We start from the raw sequence: 20,748 nt of genomic DNA on the forward strand, positions 1-20,748 counted from the left end.
CGGCAAACTAGACAAAGAGCGAGTATCCCCCAGATCCGCAATATCATCATCCACTCGCTGACTGACTTATTTTTACAGGCTTCTTATGCCGGAATTTCTTGCAGAAGTCACGATAAAGTTTCAAGATCGAGAGTAGAAAGTCCACAAGCTCATTCTTGTCTCGCGATCCGAATAGTTCCAGAAAGCCCTATATGGTAAGTTTAAGGTATATACTTGTCTCCTTACCTGTATATTCAATAAGGTTCTACGTTATTGTTCTAGGAAGCACATGCAAACCAAGTAATTTTGAATGACAGTCTTGACATGGTGGACGCCATGATTACTTGGATCTACACTCGCTAAATCACAGCAAAGGGGTTTAAAGACGAGTTGACGACGTACCGAGCGTGCCTGGAGCTTATTTCATGCGACAATTTCTTTCTCCTAACTGATCTGAAGAACGATGTCTTTGATACCCTGTGTTTCCGGCTTCATGCAAAATGAGGCAACTGCAAGATAATTATGTAGACTGCGATCAGTTTGACCAACATACCAATGCAGCATCTCTCAAGGGGTATTTAGAATGAGATAAGTGCGCATACGAAAACAAAACGGAGCGGGAAAAGACAGAACTTCATGACATGATAAAGACGGTCAATCTTGGATCGTCATGGAAGCGCAGTGTATGGCCAAGGCCGAATTCTGGCTAAGATGTTGGAAGAGCAACATAAGGCCATTGTTGAAGAGCGCTCTTTTACTTACTATTACGAAATGTTGAAGCATTGTTTAATATATAAACACGATCCGATGAACAAGGATGGGTTGTACCTCGTGAAATCGACTGCCTAGTCAGAAGGGAATCGGGCCATAATACGCGACGAATGCTGCTGGAGGAAGGAGAAGGACAAGCCTGACGCCGCTGAAGAAACAGTATCCACGGGTCTGGTAATATGGCAAAACCATGATGATTGGGCGGCTAATCGATTACCGCACAAACAGTAATTGCTAAATACCTCACTTGATGTTGTGTGTCTTAGCACCGTGTCTACCATGCACATGGCAGCGCCAATTAAAACTACGCCGGAGTCAAACGGTATAAAACACTCTCTGCCTCTTCAAGTTCTATACTAAATCCCTCGCTCGGCGACCTTAAATCCGTGCCAGCTCACACGTCAAAAACATCGAAAGCCATCCCACTAATATCAAGGTCGTCCGAAGACACAGTAACAGTCTGCGCACCCTCAAACACTGTCCCGAACCCGCCCTGACCCTGATCCGGACCATAGTTAGCCAAGACCGCCACGGCATAAACAGAAGAGTCAGGACCAGCGTCCCACGCCTGGATTTGCTGCGCGCTGTTACCACCGGTCGGGGGTTATGTGGCTGCATAGGATAGCGAGCCGTGAGCTCAGAAATAGCCAAGACATCGGCCCTGGTGAGCACGTCCAAACCCAAGGCATCGAGGTGCGTTAGATCAGAGCCGACAATGAGGTTGGCAGCAGCACCGACCCAGTGTCTCATCATAGTCTGACGCTCAGCAACTGTCATCCCCGAGAAATCGGCCTCGTTCCCAACAAACAAGCTATCCATGTCTAGGTATATCGCCAACATGCGATTATACTGTATCACCATGGTAAAAAGGTAGTTTTCAATCGCACGCTGTAAAAAGTCCCATGCGACGAAGGTACACTCCCCGGCATTGTAGATATCCTGATCCGACTGCATCGAGTCGGCGCTGGACTCCCAGATGTCGAAAAACGCTTGGGACCGGTCTAGCTTCCAAGATATGTCTAGACGGATCGACCGGCCGGATTGTGCGATGGCGTTGTGGTAGGCGATAACTTCGCCGCTCAAATTGGCGGGTAGATTGGCGTTGTTGGTATGAGAACCGGGGGTGACGAAGTCGAGCTTAATGAGGTCGACGCCCCTTTTTGGTGGGCAAGTTAGAACAGTAATCGGTTGTTATGTCCCGACCTGTCCTCCTCAAGGACTTACCCAGACGCAAATTGATCCACGACGGAAGGGTGCCACTGCTGTACGACTGGCTCACTGTAATCAAAATTACACAAGACATGCCATTGTCTCCAGAGCACATCGAGCCAATCATGATGTTGGTGTCCAGTATGGTCTTCCCCTCGTCGGCAATGAAGGCGCCGGGCACCAAGTAGACTACCAACAGAAGTCCCTCGTCGTGAACGTGGTATGCTAGGCTCGGGATGTCAAAGTTGTTCGTGTCGTAAATGATACGCCCAAAGTCGTCACCATTGGCTCCTACGGACCAGCCCGAGTCTAGACTGCAATGCACGTAATCAGATTCCTTGAGGGAAGTAGTTGTGGATAGCACGTCATCTGCCGAAGGAGTTCCATCCCCTCGCCGGATCTGTGAAGCCATTTGGGGTTGTTTCGATCTGTATGACATCTAATGGAGTCTGTGACATGGTCGGGATGACTATCACAGCCATAAGGCCAAACCTACTGAGGAGCGAATGTCGGAGAGAAAGCATCGAGATTACCTGTGATTATTAAAGCGTGTTTTGAAGTAAGAACCAAGGCAGCAAACATACATATTATAGCTGTTAAACAGCTTTGGAAAACGAGTTCTGGATTTATAATACCGGGTAAGACGGACCCTCAAAGCCCAATGTGCGGTAAAAGTCTTAATCTAGTAACAATCATCTACCTCTATCCGCAAGGGGATGAAACACAACTGTTGTAATCAGTTAATTTGCAGCGATGTTGACGCCATAGAGCTTACAAAAATTCGGAGATAAGTGAGCAGATAACCCCCTACAGGGTTGTCAATTTCCACCAAAGACAAATTATTTTGTCCGACATAAAGGTATAAATAGGAGAGCTTCCCCACTTAACCCGTGTTGTCTATCATGGACTCCTTTCCCGAGATTTTAGAAGTGCTTCCCCGTAGTGTAGATACCGATACGATAACTAGAAATAAACCTTGTCTACTACTACCGACATCACCTCGATTTTCAGTTTCAAGTAAACAGTAGATAGGCACAGCCTGTTTACTATGATATATAAGGAGGACAGACATATTATCAGGAGTTCAGTCGATTCAGAGGATGATTTTACTTACTCGTTTGATGCACCCGCACAAGAAGTGCCGAATATGTACCAGGTCGCCTAGCCGAAGCCGCCTGGCTAGGATAAAATGTGTTACAAGAAGTAACACTAGCATGGTACTGGTTGTATAGAGGGTGGTCACTCGCTGTGAGCGCTCTGATTGGGAGAACCGTATTGGGATGTGGTCATGTAGTATCACATTGAGTTAGCAGAGTTGCAGTTCGGAAGGCTTTACGCGTGGAAGATGTTTAGCAAGGCACCGACATTGGCAACGCGTCAGTTGACATCTGGGTCTGTTTTTGGTGTGGTTAACCAAAGATGTCCTGATGTCATGTTAGCATTTGGAAGGAAAATGCTAGGGATTTTTCCAATCAACTAGTCGTTCTGATCTTTTTGGGGATTTTTGAAAGCTAATTTGCATCAAGAGCTGCCGTCATTGGAAAAGACAGAATAGCACGAGGCCTTGCCCAGTCAGGTCCAGGCAAGTTTGAGGCAGCAGCCTGTGAAAACAAGCATTCTGGTCGGTAGCAATTGTCTAACCCAATTCTACTTCATATATTTATCTCTACTGAACCATGATACATAAGAGATAACTGCTCGTCAGTGCTCTAAACCCCAATCCCCAACACTGGCTTTGCAGTACTTATCTCGAGGGAGGCAACTATGATATAAGAATGGTCGCGTTACAAGTTAGAAACGACACAGAATTGCGGCCATTGATGGCGTCATCTGCTGAGATATTTACTGGAGATAAGACAATTTTACATTGCTTGGTATCATAGACTCGAAACATCCAAACCATCCACCCTGCCCAAGAAATCACCCTTGGTGTCTCTGAGCAACTCATCCATGTCCACCAACCCCGTAGCGATGTATTTCTCACTCACGCCAGCATTGACACGCCTCGAGAGGAGTTCTCTTAGCTCAGCTCGCATAGCACCAAGCTCGGCCTTGGTCAGGGCCCTCGCTTCCTTCTGTTTCTCCTTTCTCCCCCGCCCGCGACCTCCCCACTCGCCGGCCTTTTCCAACTCTTCGCTGTCGTAATCCACGCCAAGTTCTTCTGCTGCGTTCCGCATCCAGTCATCTTCTTTGCTCCCCTTTTCTTTTGCCAAGCTAGCATCTGAGATTTTCTTGGCGAGTGTGAGCCGGGGCTTGAGTCGGTTGGCGAGTTTATGATCCAAATCGAGGGTCTGGACGAAGAAATGCTTCCCGCCGCCTTTCCTCTGAGAATGCACCTTGGAAATGAGTCTCCGAGTAGGAATCACTTCTTCTGGCCCACAGAGAAGGATACTCAATCCAGTCTTCTCAGCTCGAGCGGTTCTTCCTGACCGATGGACGTAAGCATCTGCAGCTCGCGGCACATGGTAATGAATGATAAGGTCGACGCCAGGGATATCGAGACCGCGTGCGGCAACATCGGTGGCGATGAGAATGGAGGCGGTGCCATTTGGAGCTCCTGTGAATCGTTCAATAGATCGTAGTCGCGCTTTCTGAGCCATTTGGGAATGTAACGGGTTGGTAGGAAGGTTCAACATTTGCAGCATGGGTGTAATACGGCGAGCCGCGCTGATGGAGTTGGTAAAGACAAGAGTACGTGCCCTTGGGTACAGAAGCAAAAGCATGTAGAGGTAAAGATCCTGATACAGGGTTAGTAAAAACGCAATGCAAGTTTTAATGAATTTGGTTACCTTTTCCATTGCGCCGCATTCCACAAGACCTTCCTTCAACCCTGCGGCCATCTGAGACACCGGGTTGACGTCGACGAACTTTGGATTCTCTTCTCGAAAGTTGAGCTTCAGGAGGTATTCCATCGAATCCTCCTTCTCCATCAACCCATATTTGCCCTTGCCGGCGAGCTTCTGTTGAAGACCCTTGTGGAACGTCGCAGAGAACACGAGCGTTTGCCGAGATGCGGTATCTTGATCCTTCTCGTTTTCATTTGTTTCGATACGGTCAAGTGCATTGAATATATCCTCGGCCTCCTTAAAGTGACCGTCAGTCAACAGCCTATCTGCTTCATCTATCACCAGGAAGCTGATGGTCTTGAACTTGTCCATAACTTCAGTGCTAGCGCTAATGACTTCCCACAAACGGCCAGGTGTTGCCACCACGATGTCCGCCTTCAGCAGCTGTCGCTGTTGTTTGTGCACTGAAAGACCTCCCGTGACGGAGCAGACGAAAGGCGAGTTCGGCAGTCCTTCACACAAGTCTTTAATGTGGTCAGTGATTTGATGTGCCAATTCTCTGGTAGGAGAGAGGATTAGGGCAATGGGTCCTTTAGACGCCTCTGAACTACTGTCCGCCTCTGCGCGCTCCAACCACTTCTCGACGATGGGAATAGAGAAAGCCAGCGTCTTTCCAGATCCAGTAGACGCCTTTCCGATCACGTCATTTCCGGCCAGAATATGCGGTATCGTGGCAGCTTGAATGGGCGTTGGTTTCGTAAACTTGAGCTTGGCTAGTCCTGAAAGCATGCCCGGAGACAGCTCTAACCGCACCCAAGCAGAAAGGTCAACATCATCTTCTGCCATGTCCACATCGTCCAAAGCAGCAAATACGTTGCTCTCAAGCTCAGAGTCTTTCTTCGCCTGCTTCGCTGTTTTCTTCTTTTCTTTCTTAGCATCTGCCTTCTCCTGTTGGTTTGTCTTGGCGGGATTCTCGGGTTGTTTCGTCTTCTCTGGCTTCTCCTGTTGTTGCTTCGTCTCTGGCTTCTTCTTTTGTGTTTTCTCCGAATCCACTACTTCCTCGCTTTCAACCTGCGTTGGAATTGGTTTATCGGCGAGATCATCGTCGAAGCCTTCGAATTCATCACTTTCGTCATCTTCTGTTGAAACACCAGCGACTCTCTGCGTAATGATTAGACAATTGGCCCGTCCTGTGTGTTGCCCAACTCACGAATTCTATGTTGTTGTTTCCAAGCTTGACAACCTCGACATCGTCCACTTCTTCAAGCCCGAAAAAGCCTTCAGCATCGTTGAACATGTCGGGAAGGGTCGCTGAGCGCCATTGTAGCTTGTCGGCGGTGACGCTGCGCTTGGCTTTGGTCGGCTTTTTGACGGCTGCGCGAGTCTTCTGCTTCTTGGCGGGCAACTTTGTCGCCTCTGTAGACCCAAACTTTCTCTTCTTTTCGATTTCGTCCATCTGTGCTACCACGAAGCAGGGACTGTCTTGAATACAGACCTCTTTCACTGCTCGCAGGGTGTAAAATCTTCTAAAAATCGCCGAGTCCCCAAAATTCCAGCACCCGGCTAAACCTTCCACCGAGGAACCCCACATGATAGGAGCGCTGACCGCACCTTAAATCAGCCCTACAAGGGCGGGCGCCTGAAAATCTTCGGTGTGTTGGGACTGCAGCCGATCGAGAGCTGTTGTACGCAATAAGATGGGTAAATCATCGAAGGACAAACGTGATGCCTACTACAGGCTGGCGAAGGAGCAGGGTTGGCGTGCAAGAAGTGCATTCAAGCTCTTGCAGCTCGATGAAGGTAGGCTATGTTGACTTTCAGGAATTTTGGTTTGCGCACTGTTGCTCACAATTGACCCCAGAATTCGATCTGTTCGCCAATGTGACTAGGGTGGTCGACTTATGCGCTGCCCCTGGTAGTTGGTCCCAAGTTCTCTCACGAGTTCTCATCGAGGGTGAGAAATTCGGTCGCGCAGCATGGCAGGATCGGGAAGCCAAATTTCGCCAGCAGATGCTCCAGGTCTTTAGGCCCAATGGCAGCGAAGCAAAGCAGGAGCCAGGATTGCAACTTGGAGCCGATGAATTGAAGCCGAGAAAGCACGTCAAGATTGTTTCCATCGACTTGCAGCCTATAAGTCCTCTGGCCGGTATCGTCACCCTCAGAGCAGATATTACACACCCTGCTACAGTACCCCTTCTTCTGAAAGCCTTGGATCCCGACTACGACTCGAGCACGAAAAGCCAGCAGGCGGCCCATCCGGTAGATCTCGTTCTCAGCGACGGTGCCCCTGATGTAACTGGTCTACATGATCTCGACATATACGTGCAGTCGCAATTGCTGTTCGCTGCTTTGAACTTGGCGCTCTGCGTCCTGAAGCCGGGTGGAAAATTCGTCGCCAAGATCTTCAGGGGCAAGAACGTGGACGTCCTGTACGCTCAGCTCAAGATCTTCTTTGAGAAAGTACATGTTGCGAAACCAAGATCTTCGCGCGCGAGCAGCGTCGAGGCTTTTATTGTCTGTCTTAACTTCCAGCCGCCCAAGAACTTTTCGGCTAGTCTGGAGGAACCGCTGGGGGTAGGCTATCGCCTGTCTAACATAACGCATGATACCTCGACATCATTACCGTTAACCGCTATGACGGTGCTCCAGAACTCAGAGACTGGTGCGTGGGATGCGGTACCGCGACTTGCGCGAATCACGGACGGTGATGGGATCACCGACGTTGAGATTGAGGATCATCGCCCATCGAAAAGGGACGATGTCAGATGGATCGCGCCATTTATTGCATGTGGTGATCTATCCGCTTTCGATTCCGACGCTTCATACCGACTACCTCCAGGCCATGTATCCCTCGACCCAATCCAACCGCCGACAGCACCTCCATACAGGCGCGCGCTAGAATTGCGAAAAGCAGCCGGAGGCGCGTACGGGAACGCGACAGCCAAAGAATGAGAGATTCGGTACTGTAACACCATTCAAACAAACTACTGAGGCTGCTGCCAACCCGGCCCCTCAACCGTCCCGACCTGGACACCCTCTGTTTTGGCCTCGCTCCATTCTTTGGCCCCAATGGTCTTTCGATACAGATCCATAGCGTCATTTGTCAGAAACATGAACCGCCTCAGATGGGGCCAGCCCTTGATAATCTCGTCCAAACACTCCAGCATCCAGCGCCCCAGCCCCTTCCCCTGATACTCTGGCTGGACATACACATCGGTGAGGTATGCAAAAGTTACATCGTCTGTCACTACTCTAAGCAGACCGATTTGCTTGGGACTGCTGTGACCTTTGAGATAGCAGTGAGTGAGTCCGAGAGGAGCAGATCGGGGAGCCGGCGAGTAAACTTACCGGCGATTTCAGAGGTGGACTGTGGCAGAGCGTAGAGGCCCAAGCAGAGCGAGTTATGCAATGCCTTCTTCGTCGTCTCCAGGGGCAGCCCGTTCGCCCACCATACTAAATCGGAACTCAGCGCTGCATTGACTGCTTCAACTTGTAGTAAATTTGGCTCAGTTGAGATTAGGTAGTTGTCTCGGTACCAGTTGTTAGCTTTGACTTCCAACATTTCTGATGCCTTTATGAATGCTCCAAGTAGTCTAGTCGTCCACGTCTCGAGTTTCATCAATGAGGAGCGAAACTATAAGATCTTGCATGATATGTGACGTTTACTACCCCGCGCTAGACTAGTCGTCCACGTAATGGCCGCCTTGGCACTTTAGTCTTGCGTCATATTTACATGAGTATACAAGGCGGCACTCAGTTTCTCAAAGCCATTGGGGTTACTAAACCTCAGAATTCTATGGACTGTCGAGCTCAGGAGTCGGTGCTGCAAATCTATATGCTGACGGGGTTCGTATCTCAATTTTTAACTGTCGAGTGAGTGAGTGATATACGTGCTCGAAGTCTAGAACACAATATCAGACTGTACTGACGAAATCTAACAACTTTCTTGGTGTCAACCAAAAACAACCCAATATTACATAGTTGTTTTGTAGCTTCCTATGTTTAAGTTGACCAGCAGGGTTTTGCACTCATTTAGGATCATGGAAGAAGCTATATTTGATGATTCAGGATGTCCTGGAGCTGTCGTTCGCAATAAGATCATTCCTTGCAATTGTTCTTATTTGGTGTTGTCGTAGTGCAAGCAGACACCTCGCTGCTTTCCCCACACATCAAATCCACTGTTGAACACATCACGACCCGTACCAAATGAGTTTCACTAAGCCGGCCACAACGGCAACAGTGACTGCAAAAGTAACTGAAGCTCGCAAGATGGCTCTTCTAGCAACCGGAGCCATGTAAGTTGTCATAGTTACCTTAAATTGCTAAGCATTATGTTTGGGCGGCCAAGGAGCAGCTGGAATGTTCGTCGAGATACGGACAGATATTATTCCAAGAGAGTCCTTTCAGGGGGATAATATGCAGTTTCTCCGTGGGAATGATGCTTTTGAGTAGTTTGATACTACGAAATCGTCGAATTTCCACGTGAACGTATCTTCTACGTCAAGCTAGGGAAATCCAGTGTCGAAAAAGGAAAGAGAATGAATAACACACGGGGTCTCGTACCACCTGATACACGCTTTAAAGACCCCGCTTCCGTCAACTTTCCCATTAGAAAAGCTGCTTGCAATCATGTACGTGAGATCGCACTTGCGGTGCATCCCGCCAATGAATCGCTTCAAAAAATTCGCGAGGAAAGTTTGGGTCTCCCGCGAGAATAGAACCACCAACGTTATCATGCTGTTAGCTCAGCTTTCTGGCGACGCTCCAGGAGCAGGAACTTGGCATATGGGTATGCCTCTACAAATTGAAACACCATGAATAAGGGAAGCTCGATGAGAGCCTTGAAAACCCGGATTGATTAGTTTGGGACAAACCAAACAACTACTTATAGTTCCTAAAATGGGTGAACGGAAGAGTCAGCAATCCATTTGTCTAACTCTTCCCTCCAGTACGGCTTGTATATACGGAAGCATACAGCTTGCAGTCCCTCCTGAAACATGGCGCAGTGAGTTATATATTATTATTATTATTAAATACGCCGTAGGCTCGAAGCCCCCGGTACCTCTACTAGTACTCCCGTATGTCAAACCGTGCCCTAATGGCTGGACTAAATACATACGCTGCGTCGTCGGTTCGCCCTATTGGCGACTGCGTTGCGTTCACTACCATACTACGTTGGTTCTCAACCTACCAACAAAGTCCCCCCTGAGAAGATCGATGCTATCTGGGCCTTGAAGCTGTCCGACCCGTCCCTAGCAGCCACCTTACAATAGTCCCACTAACTACTGGTTCTCCTGTTGCCGTTGCGAGGTCTCTGCGAGAGTATAGTGGCCGTGGTGCGATAGCGGCCCGTAATCGTTCCCTCGGTCCGTCCAACAGCCCGCAAAAGAGGATTACGTGCTCTGCCGTCTCAGGGGCGTCGCCACAGCGGCATAGCGGCGAGTACACGCCAAAAGCCCCTGTCTTGAATAAGAAGGCTGCTAGTCCTATTTTTTCCGTCCTGATCTGGCACAGCGTAGACGCCTCCAGTCGGTTCAGGCCGAAATACTTGCCCCCTTTCGGTATCTGCATCGAAGGGCCCTCCGGTTCCTCAGCGATAGCGCGTCGCTGGCGATCGTGATGCTCTGCTCCGGTGAGCCATCTCTTCCTCCAGTGGCCGAGGAGGGCCGCCGGGACCTCCTTTTCCTCACTCATCCACTCGGAGCCCCGGGCCTCCTTCTCCATAGTGTACCCTGCCGGTCGGAGTAGCTGCGACGCCTGCTTCCTCTTCGCCGGCCTATCCTGCCGGAGTATATGTGACGCTTTAGCGCTCGCGCTGCGAAGCAGGTTTCTCTTCCCGCTAAGCCATAGCCGTTCTTCAAACTTAGCAGCCCGGGCACTAAGATAGAGGTCTAGTGGCGGGATTGCTGCTTCTGCTTCCAGGTGGCGAACCGGCGTCGCTTTGTGGGCGCCACAGACTACCCGGAGGCACTCGCTCTGTATCCCCATCAGGCTCTTAGCTGGCCCTGCCGGTTCCTCACTTATGGTATGCCACGCAGTCGCCCCGAAGGCGATCGCGCTACGGATAACCACCGTATATAACAGCCTCGCCCGTATAAGATCGCAGCCCCACGACATATTGACTAGCTTTGTCAGGGCTAGCTTTTGAGTTGCCATTTTTGTTTTAACACGCTCAACATGGGCGTGCTACGTCAGTTTGCGGTCGAACCAGACTCCTAGGAACCTCGCTGAGACTACCGGCGACACTGTGGCGTCCCCAAGGCGAATACTTTGCGGCAAGGGCTCTCGGGCCCTAGTAAAGTGCATTAGCTCACTCTTGTCAGGAGCGAACTCCATCCCGTGCCTCACTGCCCACCGCTGACACGTAGCCCATGCGCTCTCCAACCGGCGGCAGGTCGTGTCTGGATCGGTGCCGACGCTTAGCAGGTTCGTGTCGTCCGCGAACCCGACTACTAAACGTAGTGGATGCTGCTCCGCTAGCTCCTCGTACAGCGTTGAAATGTATAATATAAACAGTATCGGGGATAGCGGTGACCCCTGGGGGACGCCAGCTCGTAGGGGGATTGGCTCTGACTCCTTTCCATCGAACCGGAGTCGTACCGTCCTATCCTCCACGAAGCTGCGTACCCACTCCTGAACCCACTCCGGGTAGCCTTTCCGGGCTAATATGGAAATCAGCCGTCTGTAATTGACCGTATCAAATGCCCCCTTGATGTCTAGCTGTAGCAGCGAGGCGATGCCCCCGCGTCTCCACGCCGTATAGACCACGTCCTCAACTATACGTATTGCCAGTTCGGTGGACCTCCCAGCGCGGTTACCCATTTGGCCGTTTGGTAGTAGGCCGGCCGCCTCAGCTACTTTGGTGATACGCTGGCTCATCGCCGTCTCTATTACCTTCCCTACCGTGCTAAGCAGGGCAATGGGGCGCCAGCCGCCAGGGGTCTGCTTCTGAGCTGTCGTTTTATTAGGCTTAGGGATAACAACCACCCTCGTTGAGCGGAAGCGCTCCGGGTAGTACCCCAGCCTAAAGCTAGCTGTTGCCAGATCCGCTAGGATCTCCTATAGGGGTTTACCGCAGGCCTTTAGCAGGCCAGTGGGGATCAGGTCGTCGCCGGGAGCCTTCCAAGCAGCCGTTCCTTTGATGATAGACTCGATATCCATTGTGGTCACCTCCCTAGGGACGTTCAGCTCTGGTCTCGTCTGTAATAGGCCGCGATCGAGGTCCGATAGATCTATACACGGGTCTGGGAAGAACCTCTCAGCTAGTAATTTTGCCTTCTCATCATGTGTACGTGCCGTAAGCGTGTCGCCGGCGTCTCTCCGGAGATCTGGTAAGACGTGGGCCTCAGGGGGGGCCCATCTCCGTAGCCTAGCCCACCTCTGCAGTGCCCACAGGCTTTTGTGATCCTTCGCCGTCCCCTCGAGCTTCTCGTGCCAGCTACGCGTCTGCGCTTCGCTGATTTCGAGCCGTTGTTTTTGGCCGGCTCTTGTATATTCGTCCCAGTAGGTCTGCGACCTTGCCTGGAGGTAGTCTCGCCGTCGTCTCTTCGTCTCAGCGCAAGCCTTTCTAACCTGCGGGCACCACCACGGGACCCCAGCGCCTCGGCCAACGGTGCGTCTCGGGACCGCCACGTCGGCGATCTCTTGGAGGTTCCGGATAACCCAGTCAACAGCCTGGTCCAACTCCGTTATCGTCTCAACCGGCAAATAATTCATAAATCTCTGGCTTGATTCGGCTACGATGAGCCACTTATCCGCCATCGCCCAGTTCCACCCTTCGACACTGCGGCGGCCCTCCTTGACTGCTTCCCCGTTGGATATTACCCTAATCACTTGCGCTCTGTGGTCTGAGCCCTCTAGGCCCGGGTCCCCATCGTAATCAATCCTAGCCCCTTTCGTCACCCAGGCTAGGTCGATAGTTGAGTCTCGTTGTTTGTGCCTTTGCCGTGTGATTTCCCCGAACGGCGTAACGAGCTCTAATCGCCAGCGTCGCGCAAACTCCACTACGTTGTCGCTGCCCCGTGACGACCGTCCGTGGACGTCCCACAGCGGGTGATGTGTATTGAAGTCCCCTACGAGGACCTGTGTCCCCTCCGGCGCCCCATTAGGGAGGTCTTGGAGCGGGCTGACTCAGCGGCTCCCGGTCTGGTTTGGTGAATAGATAGACCAGATTGTAAGGGCGTCCGGGCCTGCCCCGAACGTAATACTGCTCCAGTCCATCCCGGTACGGGGTCGCAACGTAGCCACGTCGTATCGTTTATGGACGTATAGCGCAGCTCTGCCGCTGCTGTACACTACTTCGTACCTGGACGACTTCGGGCAATAAATCGCCTTCGTCCGCCGGTTGATCCATGGCTCTTGAGCCGCTATTATATCATAGTCACCCCCCTTATCCAGCGCTAGCGTTGTGTTCGCCTTTGAATCTGCGATATTCCAGTAGAGAATAGAGACTACCATTAAGCTGTCGATGGTATATCTTCGTTCGTACGTCCCTTAGTGAGGAAGCTACGCATTGCTGACGCAGACCGTTCGGTTCGCTCCTGCTCCACTCGCGATCCGCCTAGGGGGCGGCCCCGGGGTCGTACAACTGTAAACCCGTCGCTGGTCAATGAGCTAGGTGGTGTGAGCCTGCCCTCACTAGATAACCCGTCCGAGTAGCTGCGGACCTCAAATTGTCAGGGGCGGTGAGCGTACGCCTCGCGTACGCGTAGCCGCTGCTGTTCTGCCGTAGGGCAGTCCCTGTCCCACGCCGTCTGCTTCCCTTTGCAGTTCACATAACGTTTTTTGCCGCTAGGTGCCTTCTCGGGGCAGTCTTTTTCACCCCCTGGGTGTGCCGTTGCAGCGCAGACGCCGCAACGCGCCGTCTTCTTGCAGTGTTTCGCGATATGGCCGTATTCGTAGCACTGGTAGCACTGCCGAACCCGAAGATTGCCGTCGTACGGCTCGCAATCGAATATCTGGGCCTCCCAAATAAGCCCTTCGGAGCATAGTTCCATCGCCGCCTCCACGCTATCCACGTGTAGTATCAGGGCCGCATACGGTGCTTGCGGCGCCCGGGGGAGGTTCCTTTTAGCCTTAGAGAGGTGCTTTGTATTGTCCCGCTTCAGGTCTTTAAGTAGCTGGCTCTCGTCGTGGACCTCTCGCAGCCGTTTCGCAGACAGCCCCTTCGCGATCACTGCAACTTCTCTGCGGTTGAGAAGTGCCTTATCGCCGAAGGCACTACGCACCCACCTGCTGTCCGTGGTCGCTGCTGAGGCCGACTGCTTAAACGTCACTACGGTATCGCCACTGCGCAGCCTGCGGGCCGCCACTGCATCGGTGCTGCCGCGTGCATTGTTCACCGCTTTTACGACCTCAGCCGCCGATCTGTTCTTCATATTAGGGTCCTCTGTCCCCCGGATCACTACCTCTCTCTCCCTTCGCTGGGGCACTACAACCCGCTGCTGCCACACTGGGGCTTCACCGGGTCCCCGTCCCTGGGCCGATCCTGAGGCGATTGAGGCCCAGGATCGAGTTGTAGGCAAGGCCACGTTCTTCACCGTATCCTGCATGGTCTTCTCAACCATCGTCTGGATCGCCGCAAGAATTTCGGCAAGGCCAGAGTCACTGCCAGTACGTCGGCATGTGTGGCGGGTCTGTCGTCCCCCTCCTCCAGCGTCCTGCCGGCCAGTTTCAACCCCAGCCAACGCTCCATCAAACCCCCCATGACCTCAATCTTCTCATGTGGGACCAAGTCGGCAATCTCTTGTTCCACTTTTGCTCGTTCCCTTTCGATATCTATCCTCTTTGCGTTCTTCCTCCTGATGCGCTCCACGTTCGGTGCGTGGGCACTTTCGTTGGCCTGGGGGTGGTGAAAACTCTGTTCGAGTCCCGCCCGTCCCCCGTCAATCACCATCGGCGCCACCATCGCTTTGCGTCCTCGCTTCGCGTGCGATGCGAGGTGATTGTCCGACGTAAACGGTCGTTAGGAATCGAATGCCGCAATCGGTTTGATGATTTGACGCTGTTCGAAGAAGTTATCGATGAAAGTCAGAAACCTCCCTCCGCTCAAGTTATATAATTTGATAGAGTCTTCACGTTGCGACAAGGGCAGAATCCGAGGATTTTGACGGCGTTGTACATGGCTAGAGTGCTCGATTTGCTTCATCAAACATGACTTCCTATAGGATAAGCAAAAAATACACTAGTATATTTTAGAGATCTCACCGACTTGGGATCAGTACTACCCCAGTTTGACTGACCGGAAGTGAGTTAGCTTGGGAAGTTGGTCAATATAGCGAGCCACTGTTGGTGGTGTGTTCGTATTCTGGGAGGAAAGTCGGGCATCTGAAAGATTTGCGATTAAATTGTGCCAGGGACCATGGAGGGTTTCACTCGTATCTTCCCCATACGATTAATACCCTCTTGTCGTGCTACCGTGAGCGCAAAAGACCGAGCTTCCAAACGCGGTTGAGTGGTGTTACCTTGAGGCCTGGCATAGTCAAGTCTATACGTAGGAAATAGCAGCCACGAATAGTCCGCCGTATTGTCCACCGAGATTTCTTGACCACAAAGGACCCCACTTCTTACATGGGAGTACTCGGTGATATTAGTGATTATCTAGTGTGCTGGGTAATTAGGTATCACAAGTGCTCATATCGGCCTCTGTATTACTCCACACAAAACATTGCCCGTGATGCTATTAAATATCAAGAAAGCTTTATTGTACCTGCTCGATATTGAATGAGTGATCGAGTGCTTGCTAAAATCGGTGTCAAAAAGTCTGGCGCAAACCCAATACCATAGTTACCAACTTAATTGCGCGTCCATTTTTAGCCAATTTTAATTAATAACACATGCATATTTAATAACATGATTCTCTTCTTCAATTATGTATAGGTTCCTAGGAGTCTGGTTCGACCGCAAACTGACGTAGCACGCCCATGTTGAGCGTGTTAAAACAAAAATGGCAACTCAAAAGCTAGCCCTGACAAAGCTAGTCAATATGTCGTGGGGCTGCGATCTTATACGGGCGAGGCTGTTATATACGGTGGTTATCCGTAGCGCGATCGCCTTCGGGGCGACTGCGTGGCATACCATAAGTGAGGAACCGGCAGGGCCAGCTAAGAGCCTGATGGGGATACAGAGCGAGTGCCTCCGGGTAGTCTGTGGCGCCCACAAAGCGACGCCGGTTCGCCACCTGGAAGCAGAAGCAGCAATCCCGCCACTAGACCTCTATCTTAGTGCCCGGGCTGCTAAGTTTGAAGAACGGCTATGGCTTAGCGGGAAGAGAAACCTGCTTCGCAGCGCGAGCGCTAAAGCGTCACATATACTCCGGCAGGATAGGCCGGCGAAGAGGAAGCAGGCGTCGCAGCTACTCCGACCGGCAGGGTACACTATGGAGAAGGAGGCCCGGGGCTCCGAGTGGATGAGTGAGGAAAAGGAGGTCCCGGCGGCCCTCCTCGGCCACTGGAGGAAGAGATGGCTCACCGGAGCAGAGCATCACGATCGCCAGCGACGCGCTATCGCTGAGGAACCGGAGGGCCCTTCGATGCAGATACCGAAAGGGGGCAAGTATTTCGGCCTGAACCGACTGGAGGCGTCTACGCTGTGCCAGATCAGGACGGAAAAAATAGGACTAGCAGCCTTCTTATTCAAGACAGGGGCTTTTGGCGTGTACTCGCCGCTATGCCGCTGTGGCGACGCCCCTGAGACGGCAGAGCACGTAATCCTCTTTTGCGGGCTGTTGGACGGACCGAGGGAACGATTACGGGCCGCTATCGCACCACGGCCACTATACTCTCGCAGAGACCTCGCAACGGCAACAGGAGAACCAGTAGTTAGTGGGACTATTGTAAGGTGGCTGCTAGGGACGGGTCGGACAGCTTCAAGGCCCAGATAGCATCGATCTTCTCAGGGGGGACTTTGTTGGTAGGTTGAGAACCAACGTAGTATGGTAGTGAACGCAACGCAGTCGCCAATAGGGCGAACCGACGACGCAGCGTATGTATTTAGTCCAGCCATTAGGGCACGGTTTGACATACGGGAGTACTAGTAGAGGTACCGGGGGCTTCGAGCCTACGGCGTATGTAATAATAATAATAATAATGATTATGTATATAGAACCCACGTACATGGTTAGGTACTGAATCGATCAGCCGGTTAATAAGTGCTTGCGGGACTGCCCACCACGCCTCCCAGATCCTAACCTTCATCGTCTCTCTGTTCGCCTCGTTATCCTTTAAAGGAATTTTATATCAGGGCATTTATGGTCTGACTGTAAATAACGCAGGTTTTTACTATCGTTAGGATGGGTCTCGAATAGGCAGAGATGATTGTATCGCGAGAAAAGGAAACCGCGAAGTGCTGTAAGTAATTAAGTGGAAGCTACTGCTAGCAGATTACTTATTACCTATCTAAAGGAGGAGTCGGAATTACTGGATAGGAAAGGCACACTTTCTGTAATATTTTGAAATGGGAATTCGAAGTGAAGATTGTTCTTAATAGTGTTTGCTGCACAGCTGATGCCGGGAATGTTATGGCTGTTGCGAAATAGCACACTTCTGAGACTTGATACAGCTTCTGAACTCATCATGAGTTCATGTCTTAACAAAACACAAAGAAACGCCAAATATAATTCCCTTTGAGGTGTTTTGAAGTCATGATGAACTAGAAACTAGGATCGCTTGTCTGCGAAGTTAGTCACAGGGCTGCCGGACTTGGAGTGACTAAGGAACTACAAGATTACGCCACATATTGAGGCAATTAATGAAAAAAAAAGCTTTTCAGTCTAGTCTACCGATTTACACTCGTTATTTGCATCTTTCCCTTGTTGACTTCTACGTTGGCCTAGTCTCAACTTTGGAGAGCACAATTGCGTGAACCTACCAAGGACCGGAAATCAGGCGCCTTATCGATAGGGCGGGGAAAGCCGTTCTGAAGCATCTGTATTATTGCGACTGCTCGATTTGATAAGTGATACAAGACCTGTCGCTGCAATCAAGCCATCGGTTCCGGCTTTGGTCGTGAAGCCTCACGGTCTTAGCATGGATGCTACAATCAAGTGACACTACTCAAGTGATGCAAGTGATGCAAGTGATCAATTTCAAGTTTTCTGTTGAATTCAGTTGCCCATCAACACGAAGGAGCTTACGAAGTCGTCGCATTCATAATGGAACAACGTGCTGCCATTCCCGTCTCGCTGCCTCGGGCAGACCCAACCCAGAGCTACTGGCAGGATCCTCCCGATGACATCGCGGACCTACGTTCCACCGAAGCGCTACCACAGTCAGCCGATATCGTCATTATTGGAAGCGGCATCTCCGGAGCTGCTGTAGCCTGGAATCTGTTCCAGAATGGCACGCATGACATCTTGATGCTTGAGGCGCGACAGGCGTGCTCCGGGGCTACGGGACGTAACGGTGAGCCCCTCAGAGCGCATTTCCATTCCCATGCTTTCCTCCCATTCTGACGACTCGCCATAATACAGGCGGACATACCAAGGCAGCGTCTTATCGATCTTTTCTTCATCATGCCAAAGAGTATGGCACCGACGCAGCAGCGCAAATCGCTCGTCTTGAATTGGACAACATCCGCGCTGTCCACGCATTCACCCGTGAGCACTCGATCCCTTGTGACTCGTATCCTTGCGACACCATCGATGTCATATATGACCGAGCACAATGGGAGCACGGTCAGCGGGCAATTCAGGCTATGCGCGACGCGATGCCTGGGCACCCAGCTGCTGAATACACGCTCTACAGCCTAGAAGAGGTACAGGACAAGTTCTACTGCGGCAAAGGCGGCGACGAAAGTGTCTGCGGCGGCATCGTCTACGAGGCTGGTAGTTTGAGCGGCTACAAACTCGGCATCGGTGTGTTGAAGCTGTGCCTTGACAGAAGACTGAATTTGCAGACCAACACTCCTGCTCTCGCGCTCGAGAAGACCGATGATGGCAAATGGAAAGTTGAGACGCCGCGAGGATCAATTATTGCCGCGAAGGTTGTGCTGGCGACGAATGGCTACACCGCCCATCTTCTCAAGCGCTTCCAAGGGTTGATTGTCCCTACCCGCGGTCACGTCACCGCTCAGAGGCCCGGGCAGAATATGCCTTCAGAGGGTTTGGCCACGACATACAGCTTCATATACGACAAAGGATTTGAATACATGATCCCACGCCCTAAAGGTACACGCTTCGAGGGCGACATTGTCATCGGAGGGGGGCTGTTTAAGGCACCAGAGAATGGGCTGATGGAGAACGGGACCACCGACGACACTGAAGCAGACAACATCATCCAGGAATTCCTGTACGAATGCCTACCCAGTTACTTTGGGGATAATTGGGGCGAAGATCACCCCGATGGCCGCATTCGCAAGCAATGGACCGGCATCATGGGCTATAGTCCGGATGGCGTCCCATTTGTTGGTGAGGTTTCTGGCGAGAAGAACTTGTGGATGTCTTGCAGCTTTCAAGGACACGGCATGGTTCTTTGTTGGATGTGTGCCAAAGCCCTGGCTTGTATGATGGACGGTCGGGACGATGCGGAGCTGAAGGGTTGGTTCCCTGATGCCTTCCGAATCAGCGAAAAGCGGATGGGCTCAACTTTCCAGGGCCTCCTGCATGTGACGGCCGAAGAAGCATCGTGATGAGTCATTCTAGCAGTTAAATACCGATTCGGTGTCCCTTCTCAATCGAATGTTGTCGAGTTGGTATACGGGATATGCGTTCGACGTACCAAGCCGCATGGTGGCGTGTATGCTTAAGTAGGCTGCCGTCTTCAGATGTCAAAGACGGGTACGAGTCGCAGCTTATTGGGGAAAATTCAATTTGCGGAACAGATTGTTGTATGCGCGGTCTTAGCTCGCTCTTGAAAACATAGCAGCCATCAACGTGCACCATGCCCATGTTTACACAGCACACGGCGTGGTGGGTTGCTTGATTGGGACTAACACCAAACATTTCGACAAAAATAAAAATGACTTGTCGTTTGGAAGAAATGATAGAAAATGATCTCTCCCCGAATAAAGACTAGAACGAGGATGGGCATTGAAGATTGCCATGTTGGTCCTCCCAAGATCCACCGATGCTCCTCTATTCCCTCGTGAGTGTCTGTTTGGTTTAGATGTTGTAGGCCTAACCCTATCACAATCTCTTCATTCAGGGCACTTTTTCAACTTTGGGACGTCATGCCACGGTCAACGTGGCATGACGTCCCAGCCATTGATGATGCAGTGATAGTTACCAAGCTGCGAACCCGTTCCTGTCGGAATGACAGCTCAAATACTCGACATGCAGGGATTACCTGCAGGTGTGAGCGTGCAAAATCCCAACCACCGGGACCCTGGACCATTGAAATCTGTACTAGAAATGATAAGGCAGAGATGGCTTTTCCCTGGACCACCCATTTGACAGAACTAGCGTAGCATGGCCAGTTCGCAAGATGCATACGGTCTAGTAAATGCGCGTTCTGTTGCCATGATGCCACAATGCTCTTGCTCCATCGATGCTGTTAATTCCCAAACCGGCAGCTTGCATGCACCAAAGAGTAACCAAAGTTAGTCAGTCCATTGATTTCAGTCGTCTCGTTCTCGCTTGAATAGCTCCAGACTCCTTACCTGCTGCAGGTATCATTCAATAATGCAGTCGGTTCATTTTCGTATCCAGGTGACAGTCCCCTGTTTCGACATGCTGGCACTGAGGCGCACCCACATCATGCTGTTCTAGATGAGCGGTGTCGTCAGCTTATCAACCCTACATGGTTATACGAAAGCCTGTTGCCTACACTGCAATGCCGGCTTCTGCAGTTAGTGACTGCTGGTCTCTGAATTGTAATTTTGCCTACGGTGTGTTGTTTAAGTAATGGCCTCGGCAGTATTATGCAGCGCAGTTCCTACCGACGTAACCCCTCACCGACCACTTTGCGTTTTATTGTTATTCTGTCCCACCACCCTAAGTTCACCTGTTCTTGCATCGCTGCGCCCAGCGCCCCCCACAGTTCCAGAGTATCGGGTCGCCCTCCAAAAT

General features: G+C 51.3%; 5 protein-coding genes across 5 annotated transcripts; 2 read left to right on the forward strand and 3 right to left on the reverse strand.

Moving 5' to 3' along the window:
- Nucleotides 1–1,054: 1,054 nt before the first annotated feature.
- BCR38DRAFT_499965 (glycoside hydrolase superfamily) lies at nt 1,055–2,417 on the reverse strand (the record flags this gene model as incomplete). Its single annotated transcript, XM_040864808.1, has 6 exons — nt 1,055–1,143; nt 1,177–1,327; nt 1,405–1,906; nt 1,975–2,028; nt 2,073–2,296; nt 2,397–2,417. 6 exons carry the CDS (start codon nt 2,415–2,417, stop codon nt 1,055–1,057), a joined length of 1,041 nt encoding a protein of 346 aa, XP_040711311.1.
- A 1,419-nt stretch (nt 2,418–3,836) lies between these two features.
- BCR38DRAFT_460770 (P-loop containing nucleoside triphosphate hydrolase protein) lies at nt 3,837–6,201 on the reverse strand (the record flags this gene model as incomplete). Its single annotated transcript, XM_040862451.1, has 3 exons — nt 3,837–4,697; nt 4,749–5,906; nt 5,956–6,201. The coding sequence occupies 3 exons, from the start codon at nt 6,199–6,201 to the stop codon at nt 3,837–3,839; spliced, it is 2,265 nt and encodes a 754-aa protein (XP_040711312.1).
- Nucleotides 6,202–6,442: 241 nt separating this feature from the next.
- On the forward strand, nt 6,443–7,697 carry BCR38DRAFT_352970 (FtsJ-like methyltransferase-domain-containing protein; the record flags this gene model as incomplete). Its single annotated transcript, XM_040856742.1, has 2 exons — nt 6,443–6,545; nt 6,607–7,697. 2 exons carry the CDS (start codon nt 6,443–6,445, stop codon nt 7,695–7,697), a joined length of 1,194 nt encoding a protein of 397 aa, XP_040711313.1.
- A 32-nt stretch (nt 7,698–7,729) lies between these two features.
- On the reverse strand, nt 7,730–8,307 carry BCR38DRAFT_460772 (acetyltransferase; the record flags this gene model as incomplete). The annotated part of the gene is made up of 2 exons (XM_040862452.1): nt 7,730–8,031; nt 8,094–8,307. The coding sequence occupies 2 exons, from the start codon at nt 8,305–8,307 to the stop codon at nt 7,730–7,732; spliced, it is 516 nt and encodes a 171-aa protein (XP_040711314.1).
- Nucleotides 8,308–17,709: 9,402 nt separating this feature from the next.
- BCR38DRAFT_447176 (FAD dependent oxidoreductase) lies at nt 17,710–19,824 on the forward strand. The gene is made up of 2 exons (XM_040861131.1): nt 17,710–18,145; nt 18,214–19,824. Exons 1-2 carry the CDS (start codon nt 17,896–17,898, stop codon nt 19,368–19,370), a joined length of 1,407 nt encoding a protein of 468 aa, XP_040711315.1. The 5' UTR covers nt 17,710–17,895; the 3' UTR covers nt 19,371–19,824.
- Nucleotides 19,825–20,748: the final 924 nt, after the last annotated feature.

This window comes from Pseudomassariella vexata, assembly GCF_002105095.1.
Source record: "Pseudomassariella vexata strain CBS 129021 chromosome Unknown BCR38scaffold_16, whole genome shotgun sequence".
Lineage (NCBI taxonomy): Eukaryota > Fungi > Ascomycota > Sordariomycetes > Amphisphaeriales > Pseudomassariaceae > Pseudomassariella > Pseudomassariella vexata.

Excerpts from the sequence above, each read along its gene's own strand:
- BCR38DRAFT_447176 (XM_040861131.1), top strand. The coding sequence starts at position 17,896 with ATGGAACAACGTGCTGCCATTCCCGTCTCGCTGCCTCGGGCAGACCCA. Across the intron at positions 18,146-18,213 it reads CGGGGCTACGGGACGTAACG|GCGGACATACCAAGGCAGCG; the intron begins GTGAGCCCCTCA and ends GCCATAATACAG.